We start from the raw sequence: 12,879 nt of genomic DNA, 5'->3' as shown, positions 1-12,879 counted from the left end.
ACACACACACTCTAACACCACTGATTAATTCCCTCTAACAGCATGTCCCCGATGGGTTTTCCCTCCATATCAGTTTTATATTTCTTACAAAAGGTCACAAAACAGTTTCTCTTTCATTTTACAGCTGAACACTTTAAAATAAATTTAATAAAAATTGTATTGAATTAAAAAGGTGATAAACTATTATTATTATTTTTATACTGTGTATAAAAAAGAAATCAACACGGACAAAAGGAGAAGATTTTCATGTGTAGTTGTAAAGATTGAGACAGAAAGCTTTATAACATTTATAAAAAGACGCCCTCTGTAACTCAGACATGTGACCTGGTGATCTGATCTGATCTGCTCTATTAAATACCTTTATGCCTAACAAGCCCATCCTCAGAAGAGCTGGTGGACGCTGATGGATCGTCACCACGGTTCTCTGTGTAGAACAAATCCATCACTCAACACACTTTCTGTCCTGGTTTATATTACTATATAAATTTAAGCATATCATTCCCATCACACTCACTACTACTTCCAGGGCACTTGTTTGTAAGTAAACAAACACGAGCAACGAAAACTGAGGTCCACCAGATCAGGACTCACGTGTGAAGTGGTGTGATCAGCAGGAGCAGTGAGAAAGATCAGGGTAAACAAATGGGAATCCTTTCAAAAATAATGAGTGACCTGGAGTGAAAAGAACAAGCAGTTCTGATCTCGTCTCCACAGTCGAGAGTGAAGTTGTGTTTAAATGTTTTTGTGGACAAACTAAACCACGACTTTTACTAAATGAAGCCAGGCAGAAAAATAGCACATCGCACGTCTTCTCTTATGGGGTGCCATTTCTTTTGCTCTTATTGAACAACTAAAAAAATAACCTGAAACAGAAGTCATGTAAAGATAACAGCATAATCTGTTCATAAAATCCCAGAGACTCAATGATGACACGACGGAGTCTCCTGTACAGATCTGGAGTTATCAGCATTACAACATTATAAATGTTCCTCTGAACAATTTGCAAATAAAAACTGAATCAAGATGAAAAGTAAAAGTGTGATAAATGAGGTTTGTTTGCACCGCACCGTAACCTGTGTGTTCAACAGCTGACAAGCGATGAGAAAGATGCTCTCGTGCCACGTGACCATCAAATATTCACTTTAATCTAAACAAACTAAAACGTTCATCATGACCATACTGGTGAACACCGTGGTAGCACAGAACCAGTTATCGTCTTATCTCAATGTCACACAGACGTTCTTCATAAGTGCTGGATGAGAAGCAGACGGGCAGAAGACACAGAGCCACCAACTAACACTACTACTGTTTGTTCTCTCTATTAAAGGTGAGGTCTCCGTTGTTTGAGAAACGCTTCAGAAAACTGAGTCGGAACATCAAACTAAACCAAAACAAAACAAACGTGTAGCCAATGAGCAGAAAGGGGCGTGTCTTGTCGATATGGGCGGAGAGAGTGTTCAGTGCACATGTGTGACATTAACAGAAAGCGGTTTTAACATTGACATGGAGGATAAAAACAAAGAAAGAAAGAGAAGAAAGACTTACGATAAGGTAAGAAGTAGGACGTGTTAATATAGGATCAGCTTTCCAGCTCTGGAGAGAACTGAAGGAGCAGGAAGTTGGTCACATATTCACAGATTGGAGTTTCCTGAGTCAATAACTCCTGAGCTAAACACTGTTACTACACAAATAACACCTCTTTTCTATCGTAGTAATGTAGAGACGCAGCTACAACCGTGTTTTGTGTAGTAACAGTGTTTAGCTCAGGAGTTATTGACTCGGGAAACTCCAATCTGTGAATATGTGACCAACTTTACTTAAGACGCCGAGGCGCTTTTTTCCTTCTCGATAGGTGAGTAACGTTGGTTTTGTTTTGTTACACAGAACTAATATATGTCTTTGTCCTTTACATGATTATGTTTGTGTGTCATTTTTACTTGTTTGTTTATCTACAATCGTATTGTTCTTCACTTCAGATATGATAAAGACACATTTCTTTCCGTTAGTTGCCTGGGTTACATATGTATGTGTGGGCGGAGCTATCGATACAGGGGTGGGACCTATTTGGGTTAGGGGCGTGTTTGTTTTGGTGATTTTTATATGTCAACATTGGCTTTAAAACAACAGAGACTGCACCTTTAACATGATGTGAATGCTGGAACATTGCAGTCCTTCAGGACACATGAACAAACACCACTAGCAGGTTAATGTCAGTGTATTTAGGTTATAAAGTGGATATAAAGTGAACTGTACTGAACATCACACTGACTTATCACGCATTAGTGTTCAATTCCATCCAATGTCTCTTATATATGCGTCCTCTCTATTATTGCTATAACAGACCCTACAATCTGCACATATGCCCCTTTTCCCCCGAGGCAGTTTGAGTGCAGGTTCGGAGCCTAATTTAGAACCAGTTCTTTCTTTTCCGACACCCAAAGCACGGCTCTGAACCAGGAAAAGTGGTTCTTATGTAGCACCAAAACTTTCCTGGTCTAGACTTAAGACTAGACTAGTAGCTTGTGTCAGGGGCTGGGGGCGGGGCTACTGTTAGTGCCTGGGGGCGGGGCTACTGTTAGCGCATTTGATAACGTACATTAAGTAGGGGCTGTGGGCGGTGCTATGGGCGGGGCTACTGTTAGATAATGTACCTTAAGTATACTAATGTTTAATACACTTTTACTTTACTGTGATATGATACATTATCAGCACACATGATAGTAAGTAGCTACATTCTAATGCTAACTTTTTTCTGTGTTAATGATAAAATAACGTTATGTACTTTCTCCATTACAACAGTCTCTACATGTTGCCCCTACAGTCTCTACATGTTGCCCCTACAGTCTCTACACGTTGCCCCTACAGTCTCTACACGTTGCCCCTACAGTCTGTACATGTAGCCCCTGCACACCCTACATGGTGCCCCTACACACCCTACATGTTGCCCCTACACACCCTACATGTTGCCCCTACACACCCTACATGTTGCCCCTACAGTCTGAACATGTTACCCCACAGCCCCTACACGTTGCCCCTACAGTCTGTACATGTAGCCCCTGCACACCCTACATGGTGCCCCTACACACCCTACATGTTGCCCCTACACACCCTACATGTTGCCCCTACACACCCTACATGTTGCCCCTACAGTCTGTACATGTAGCCCCTGCACACCCTACATGTAGCCCCTGCACACCCTACATGTAGCCCCTGCACACCCTACATGGTGCCCCTGCACACCCTACATGTTGCCCCTACACACCCTACATGGTGCCCCTACACACCCTACATGGTGCCCCTACACACCCTACATGGTGCCCCTGCACACCCTACATGGTGCCCCTGCACACCCTACATGGTGCCCCTGCACACCCTACATGGTGCCCCTGCACACCCTACATGGTGCCCCTGCACACCCTACATGGTGCCCCTGCACACCCTACATGGTGCCCCTACACACCCTACATGTTGCCCCTACACACCCTACATGTTGCCCCTACACACCCTACATGTTGCCCCTACACACCCTACATGTTGCCCCTACAGTCTGTACATGTTGCCCCAACAGTCTGTACGTTACCCCACAGCCCCTACATGTTGCCCCTACAGTCTGTACATGTTACTCCACAGCCCCTACACACTGTACATGTTGCCCCACAGCCCCTACACGTTGCCCCTACAGTCTGTACATGTTGCCCCTACACACTGTACATGTTACCCCACAGCCCCTACATGTTGCCCCTACAGTCTGTACATGTTACCCCACAGCCCCTACATGTTGCCCCTATAGTCTGAACATGTTGCCCCTACACACCCTACATGTTGCCCCTACACACCCTACATGTTGCCCCTACAGTCTGAACATGTTACCCCACAGCCCCTACATGTTGCCCCTACAGTCTGAACATGTTACTCCACAGCCCCTACATGGTGCCCCTACAGTCTGAACATGTTACCCCACAGCCCCTACATGTTGCCCCTACAGTCTGAACATGTTGCCCCTACACACCCTACATGTTGCCCCTACAGTCTGAACATGTTACCCCACAGCCGCTACATGTTGCCCCTACAGTCTGAACATGTTGCCCCTACACACCCTACATGTTGCCCCTACAGTCTGAACGTTACCCCACAGCCCCTACATGTTGCCCCTACAGTCTGTACATGTTACCCCACAGCCCCTACAGTCTGAACATGTTGCCCCTACACACCCTACATGTTGCTCCTACAGTCTGTACATGTTACCCCACAGCCCCTACAGTCTGAACATGTTGCCCCTACACACCCTACATGTTGCTCCTACAGTCTGAACGTTACCCCACAGCCCCTACATGTTGCCCCTACAGTCTGAACATGTTGTCCCTACACACCCTACATGTTGCCCCTACAGTCTGAACATGTTACCCCACAGCCCCTACATGTTGCCCCTAAAGTCTGAACGTTACCCCACAGCCCCTACATGTTGCCCCTACACACTGTACGTTACCCCACAGCCCCTACATGTTGCCCCTACACACTGTACGTTACCCCACACACCCTACATGTTGCCCCTACACACTGTACGTTACCCCACAGCCCCTACATGTTGCCCCTACAGTCAGAACGTTACCCCACAGCCCCTACATGTTGCCCCTACAGTCTGAACGTTACCCCACAGCCCCTACATGTTGCCCCTACAGTCTGTACATGTTACCCCACAGCCCCTACATGTTGTCCCTACAGTCTGAACGTTACCCCACAGCCCCTACATGTTGCCCCTACAGTCTGAACGTTACCCCACAGCCCCTACATGTTGCCCCTACAGTCTGAACATGTTGCCCCTACACACCCTACATGTTGCCCCTACAGTCTGAACGTTACCCCACAGCCCCTACATGTTGCCCCTACAGTCTGTACATGTTGCCCCTACACACCCTACATGTTGCCCCTACACTGAACGTTACCCCACAGCCCCTACATGTTGCCCCTACAGTCTGAACATTACCCCACAGCCCCTACATGTTGCCCCTACAGTCTGAACGTTACCCCACAGCCCCTACATGTTGCCCCTACAGTCTGAACGTTACCCCACAGCCCCTACATGTTGCCCCTACAGTCTGTACGTTACCCCACAGCCCCTACATGTTGCCCCTACAGTCTGTACGTTACCCCACAGCCCCTACATGTTGCCCCTACAGTCTGAACATTACCCCACAGCCCCTACATGTTGCCCCTACAGTCTGAACATGTTACCCCACAGCCCCTACATGTTGCCCCTACAGTCTGAACGTTACCCCACAGCCCCTACATGTTGCCCCTACAGTCTGTACGTTACCCCACAGCCCCTACATGTTGCCCCTACAGTCTGTACGTTACCCCACAGCCCCTACATGTTGCCCCTACAGTCTGAACATTACCCCACAGCCCCTACATGTTGCCCCTACAGTCTGAACATTACCCCACAGCCCCTACATGTTGCCCCCACACACCCTACATGTTGCCCCTACACACTGTACGTTACCCCACAGCCCCTACATGTTGCCCCTACAGTCTGAACATTACCCCACAGCCCCTACATGTTGCCCCTACACACCCTACAATAGCTGACACTAACATAACTCTGTCCTTCACCTTAAATAAAGAACTACAGCGTTATTTTAGAACTCTAACTCGTCAGGATATTACATATGATTCCTCTAATTAGAATGTAATTATAATCTAATTAGAATGTAATTAGAATGTTGGTTATTCTATTTGTTTATTTTTTATGACAGTTGTAAATACGGCCATGTTTATGTTTAGAAGCTAAACGACCCTAAAGTAAGCTGGAGCGAAAGCAGTGTTTTAGACTGATACAGATTTAATAGTGTATAAATATTCATGACACGGCGTTAGCTAAACTGTGCTAAAATCCCGCCTTCGTGCTCTCGGATTGGCTCTCATTCTACACTCAGTGGAAGCCCAACCAATCAAAGAACAACGCGAATTTTTTTAACCTATCAGAACGCGGAAGGCGAATTTGTCGGGAAAAAGATGGGAAGTATAACGAGCTAAACCGAACATAAGCCTGCTAACAGACTGTCAACCGCCCTTTTGTTCATTTTATTTACAATAAACAAAGAAGAACGAAGGTCACTGCAAAAAACAACCACTTCATAGATGTGATTTGTACAAACGACTCGTGTTGGTGTCATGACCAAGTTTGCTAGCATACTAGCCCAAGCGGGCTGTGTTCCAATAACCCGAGCGCTCCCTTCATAGTGTGCTGTGTGGAGTCGGAGATAAGCCACGCCCACCGTGCCCTACGTAGTGTACTAGAGCTTCAGCACTGCGCCGATTGGGATACGGCTCACATCGGGCTGCACTCGGCGAGGTGTTAGCTTGTTTAGCATGTAAGCTAACGCCACAAGAGGAAAAAGGCCCCAGATGAAGTTGAGCTGTGTAAAATAACACGGATCTCACCATGAAGCACGGACGCCTGTAATATGGCTCCGGAAGTGCCGTCGATCACTTTGATACTTCCGCGGCTCGTCACGGCCAGGATGGCGTTGAGGGACGGGTGGTAGGAGAGGCTCCGTAGGCCCTCCTCGTCGCAGCGCAGCCGCCCGTCGGTGACCAAAATCCATTCCGAGGATTCGGTAGAGCCGCAGGCCGCAGCGCCCGCCGCGGCCATTTTCCCTTTAAAAGCCTGTCACCGTCCTCCTGACACACTGACGCGGGGCCACCGACACTAACGGGTCTTTAAAATATAAAAATAAAGCTAAATATTTAACAAAAAGTATCGCTGGACAGAACCTTAGTGGCTCTGCTCTGTTCTCCGCTCTCCCTCCTCCCTCAGCGGCTTGGCTACTGTCTCCTCCTCCTCCTCCTCCTCCTCCTCCTCTCTCTCTCTCCCCCCTCCCCTCGCGCTTCCCCCGCCCCCCCCTCCCCCTTACATATAAAATAGTTCATTTGAAAAGAAAATAAAATATAATCGTTAATCTTCTGCAACTGATTTTCTTACCGTATAATAATAAATTATACAAACGAGGTTTTGTCTAATTAACTCTGTCTAATTAAATACGTTTACATCTGATATAATTTTATAATAATTACATTCATAGTTTTTTGATTAGAAAAGTAGAATTTAAAAGTTAAACAAGAAAAACACCACACAGCTGTTATAAGAGTTAATAAGAATTCATTTAAACATTGACTTGGGACTGACGGATAGATAGATAGATAGATAGATAGATAGATAGATAGATAGATAGATAGATAGATAGATAGATAGATAGATAGATAGATGAGTTGAATGTCCATCATGATAAATAGACACATGCTTTCTCTCCCCTTCAGTAAACACTCATGAGCTTCACCAGCATTCATTTTCAAATTCACTACATCTGGATTAACACTTATTAGTAATATTATTCATATTCATATTCATATTATTATTATGACTCATATTATTATCATTAATATTATTATTAATATTACTCATTACTATTATTATTATTGTTCCTAATAATAATAACAATAATAATAACAATAACCATTATTATTATTATTACTCATTACTATTATTATTGTTGTTGTTGTTGTTAATAATAATAATAATAATAAGAAGAAGAAGAAGAAGAAGAAGAAGAAGAGTGTCAGGAGTGTTGTGTGTGTGTGACAGAAGAGTGTCAGGAGTGTTGTGTGTAACAGAAGAGTGTCAGGAGTGTTGTGTGTGTGACAGAAGAGTGTCAGGAGTGTTGTGTGTGTGACAGAAGAGTGTCAGGAGTGTTGTGTGTGTGTGACAGAAGAGTGTCAGGAGTGTTGTGTGTGACAGAAGAGTGTCAGGAGTGTTGTGTGTGTGACAGAAGAGTGTCAGGAGTGTTGTGTGTGTGACAGAAGAGTGTCAGGAGTGTTGTGTGTGTGTGACAGAAGAGTGTCATGAGTGTTGTGTGTGTGTGACAGAAGAGTGTCAGGAGTGTTGTGTGTGTGACAGAAGAGTGTCAGGAGTGTTGTGTGTGTGACAGAAGAGTGTCAGGAGTGTTGTGTGTGTGTGACAGAAGAGTGTCAGGAGTGTTGTGTGTGTGTGACAGAAGAGTGTCAGGAGTGTTGTGTGTGTGTGACAGAAGAGTGTCAGGAGTGTTGTGTGTGTGACAGAAGAGTGTCAGGAGTGTTGTGTGTGTGACAGAAGAGTGTCAGGAGTGTTGTGTGTGTGTGACAGAAGAGTGTCAGGAGTGTTGTGTGTAACAGAAGAGTGTCAGGAGTGTTGTGTGTGTGACAGAAGAGTGTCAGGAGTGTTGTGTGTAAGAGAAGAGTGTCAGGAGTGTTGTGTGTGTGTGTGAGTCGAGGATGATGAGGACAGAGTTAGGTGGGAACTGATGATTCACTGTGAACCCTAATGGGAAAAGACCAAAGTGGTAGAAGAAAGAAAGATTATTATTTGGATAATTATTATGATTACTATAATAATTATTATTATTATTTTTATTATTATGTAATTTGAGTTATTAATCTGATGTAAAACTTATTTGTTGTACAGTCCAGTTTAGCTGTCATTACTCTGCATGAAAACCATGAGTGATATTTTCATCTTAAATCCACAGGAAGGTCGTGTAGTTTTATTTTGACAAATATTTATTTCTTTTCAAATTTAAAAAGTGGTGTCATTTGTCCATGGAATAAAACACTACGTTTAAAACTATTGTGGAATCACAGCCACTTCCTGTAATGTCCTGTGGAGGACCTTTGACCTTCATGAAGAACACCTGAAGCTCCTTCCTATCCTCAGGTAATGCACATCCACATTCTCTGCCATTTTTTAACAGTTGTTAAAAGTCTTATTCAAGATCCATCAACCTTCAGAAGATCAGAAATGATCATCACAGCTGCAAAGCATCCAGTGAGGCTCCTTTAGTGAACCTTCACACAACCACATGAAATAAATAAACTCTGCATTACTGTAATCTCTGAGGCTCCTCATCCTATTGACTGTACCGTAGGTGAAACATGCTGGTGGTAGTTAGATGGCCCATTAAAACCATCCTGATCTTTTTTTTACAGTTTTCATTACATTTCTTTCAGGGTTTATAAATACTCATGCTTATGTTCTTTCTGTTCAACCTGTTTCTCTGAGGCCTATAAACAGTTCAGTATTTGATGACATTTATAATTGATTTATAAAACCACAGCTTTCTTTTCTTTTCTTTCCTTAAGTTGAAATAATGTGCATCACATTCATCACAATAAACTACTTTAAAATACCTTCATAGCAAATAATAGCCTCCTCTCCTGAGACACAGAGAGGCCACGCCTCCCCCACTGATACACAGAGAGGCCACGCCTCCTCTCCTGAGACACAGAGAGGCCACGCCTCCTCCAGTGAGACACAGAGACCACGCCTCCTCTCCTGAGACACAGAGAGGCCACGCCTCCTCTCCTGAGACACAGAGAGGCCACACCTCCTCCACTGATACACAGAGAGGCCACGCCTCCTCCACTGATACAGAGAAGCCACGCCTCCTCCACTGATACACAGAGAAGCCACACCTCCTCCACTGAGACACAGAGGCCATGCCAACTCTCCTGAGACACAGAGAGGCCACGCCTCCTCCACTGATACACAGAGAGGCCACGCCTCCTCCAGTGAGACACAGATGCCATGCCTCCTCTCCTGAGACACAGAGGCCACGCCTCCCCTATTGAGACACAGAGAGGCCACGCCTCCCCTATTGAGACACAGAGAGGCCACGCCTCCCCATTGAGATACAGAGAGGCCACGCCTCCTCTCCTGAGATAAGAACACTCTCTCAAACACAGGCCACACCTCCTTCATCACCATTTACACCGTTCAATATCATAAGTAATGGCACCCCCACTGAACACAACCCAATAACAGAGCTGTGTTTTGTTGCATGATTAAAGTTGAATTATACAATTTAAACACAAAATAAACTGAATCATGAGACATAAATGTGTTTTAATCATAATAATGAACTGTACATGAACATCACATCTGTAACAAAAATCCTGCCATGTCGGTTTTTTTTGTGAAGCTGCTGAATATGAAGTTGTTGTTTCTGGAGTTATTTTACAAATCAGCTGTTTGAGCTACGTTTACAGTCTGACCAAATGAACCTCGGCTTGTAAAACCTCTCCTAAAAGGCACGCTGCTTCACTCGGCTCCTCTTTATACAAAAAGAAATCAGAAAAAGGAGTTGTTGTTTTCTACAGTACAGAAAATATTCCAGAAACTCCAACACCTGACAGAAATATACACTTCTGTTTGTTAGGGATTAATGACAGGGCTAAAGGACAGACGTCTCTCCTCCAACAGACTTACGAGCGCTGTGACGAGCAGAAGCCCAGCACAGCCTGAGCACTGCAGAAAAGCTAAAGTGAATCTGGGACATTAAATACAGAAACTTTGTACAGAAAATCAAATGATTTTTATATTCCATGCTCCATCGTCAGCGTCGCGTGACTCGTCCACAAACGTCTGAGACAACGTCCAAGCAAAGGGTCGAGGAATGACGTTCAGACAATCAGACGCCGGTGTACAGGGACAGGAAGTAGATGTACAGGAGGAAGATGGGGTAGATGAGGAGAGGCTTCTTCGTTTTGAACTCATCGCTGACGAGCAGAGACGCAGCGCTATATGCCGCCCAGAACACGCCGCACAGCTGCAGCACAAAAACAAACAAACAAACAAACAAACTTCATTTATTAAGTTCTCAACAGCTGTTTTTTTTTTTTAATAATCATCATAAAGACAGGCTTCTAGACCATTAATCTAATAAGTGTAATAAACAGGACACGGATCTCTGAGCTTTATTAGAATCTTATCAATAAATAAATCTTCACTAGGGCTCAATAACTAATCCCACGTGAGACACTGAAGAAATCAACACTTTTATTCATTCTAATAAATAATAAACAACAACAATTTACCAACAATTACAATCTTTTATTCATTAACATATGACACGTAAGGCTTTATAACTCATGCTGTAAACGCTCACTACCCCACCCCCACCCCCACCGGTGATGACTTTCAAAAGCAGAAGTGGGAGTGTGGAAATGGTTACTACCCCAGCTGTTCTACAGGGGAGAGGTTTAGTTACTTCCACTCCTGAAGTTGATGTTAGTTGGTGAATTCAGGTGAGATCAGCACTGGGTCAGTGTCTGCCCTCTGTTTATCAGTACAATAAGGTGGACAGAGAGAGGTTAACATCAGATCCAGGAGAATGACTTTTCGATGCCAAGCTGCTCAGAGACTCTTACACCAGAGGATCTTTGCCTCGCAGGACACAGCTATTGTGCTTCTGAGGAGTCATGAAGCCACAAAACGTTGACCTGGTGGAACTCACACTCACACCGTTGTACTGACCCTTGCAGCACATTTCACACAGACTGCCCTTTCGGATGTCACCGAGAAACTACATGCTGTTAGATCAACCAAGCTTCATCTGTCCTCGTCCTCCTCGACCTTTCAGCAGACAAGGTCTTGTTCACCCTCAGGAGTCTTGGAATTGCTTTCTACCTGGAAGGACGCTCATGTAAGGAAACCTTGAGGGGAGTGACATCTGCTCCATGCAGACTCTCCACTGGTGTCCCACAGGGCTCAGTACCTGGTCCTCTCCTTTTCTACCAGCACTGCTCCACTGGTCCCAGGGTAAGAGGTAGGTAGACAGCAAGACTCTTTTCTCTTCTGGCACCGTTTGTGGAATGAACATCCACTAGATGTCTGAACAGCTGAGTCACTGGTTATCTTCAAACGACAGGTGAAGACCTACCTGAACCTGAAACTCCTGAACTAGCACTTTTCCCTGTGTTTTATGTGTATAATTATAAACAGAGTTTTAGGTTGATGACACCTTAAGTCTGTATGCCCAGTGAACCATCGGTAGAGTAAAGCATTGCTGTAGGTCACTCTGGATAAGGACGTCTGCCAGATGCCAGACAATGCTACAGTGGATGTGGTGGTGATGTTTTAGAGTCTAGTGGCCGCGAGGCTCAAAACAGAACTTACCAGAGTTCTGAAGGTGAAGATGAATGAACTATGATGTACATTCAATGAGGAAAATTCCAACTTACTGCTGAATTTTTGGTTTCTTGATCTTTCGTTTCTCCAAGTACTGTATAAGTGTATAAGTGTATAAATGTATAACTGTATAAGTGTATAAGTGTACAACTGTATAAGTGTATAACTGTATAAGTGTATAAGTGTATAAATGTACAACTGTATAAGTGTATAACTGTATAAGTGTATAAGTGTATAAGTGTATAAATGTATAACTGTATAAGTGTATAAGTGTACAACTGTATAAGTGTATAACTGTATAACTGTATAAGTGTATAACTGTATAACTGTATTACTGTATAAGTGTATAAGTGTATAAGTGTATAAATGTATAACTGTATAAGTGTATAACTGTATAAGTGTATAAATGTATAACTGTATAAGTGTATAAGTGTATAAGTGTATAACTGTATAACTGTATAAGTGTATAACTGTATAACTGTATAAGTGTATAAGTGTATAACTGTATAAGTGTATAACTGTATAAGTGTATAACTGTATAACTGTATAAGTGTATAAGTGTATAACTGTATAAGTGTATAACTGTATAAGTGTATAAATGTATAACTGTATAAGTGTATAAGTGTATAAGTGTATAAGTGTATAACTGTATAACTGTATAAGTGTATAAGTGTATAACTGTATAAGTGTATAACTGTATAAGTGTATAAATGTATAACTGTATAAGTGTATAAGTGTATAAGTGTATAAGTGTATAAGTGTATAACTGTATAAGTGTATAAATGTATAACTGTATAAGTGTATAAGTGTATAAGTGTATAAGTGTATAAGTGTATAACTGTATAACTGTATAAGTGTATAAGTGTATAACTGTATTACTG

The 12,879-nt window shown here is 43.4% G+C and overlaps 2 protein-coding genes across 5 annotated transcripts in view; both read right to left on the bottom strand.

The window, feature by feature from the left end:
* birc6 (baculoviral IAP repeat containing 6) overlaps nucleotides 1-6,830 on the bottom strand; it is a 97,034-nt gene extending 90,204 nt beyond the window's left edge. For all 4 annotated transcript variants that reach the window (XM_060879969.1, XM_060879972.1, XM_060879970.1 and 1 more), the window contains exon 1: nucleotides 6,442-6,830. In XM_060879969.1, the coding sequence (XP_060735952.1) occupies nucleotides 6,442-6,652 (211 nt within the window). In that variant the 5' untranslated portion in view covers nucleotides 6,653-6,830. The remainder of the gene's footprint in view (nucleotides 1-6,441) is intronic.
* A 3,084-nt stretch (nucleotides 6,831-9,914) lies between these two features.
* Nucleotides 9,915-12,879, bottom strand: part of yipf4 (Yip1 domain family, member 4) — an 11,882-nt gene continuing 8,917 nt past the window's right edge. Inside the window, exon 6 of the mRNA XM_060879954.1 lies at nucleotides 9,915-10,637. Coding sequence (XP_060735937.1) covers nucleotides 10,500-10,637 — 138 coding nt within the window. The 3' untranslated portion in view covers nucleotides 9,915-10,499. The remainder of the gene's footprint in view (nucleotides 10,638-12,879) is intronic.

This window comes from Tachysurus vachellii, chromosome 10, assembly GCF_030014155.1.
Source record: "Tachysurus vachellii isolate PV-2020 chromosome 10, HZAU_Pvac_v1, whole genome shotgun sequence".
Taxonomy (NCBI): domain Eukaryota; kingdom Metazoa; phylum Chordata; class Actinopteri; order Siluriformes; family Bagridae; genus Tachysurus; species Tachysurus vachellii.
This window is presented reverse-complemented; position numbering and strand designations above follow the sequence as displayed.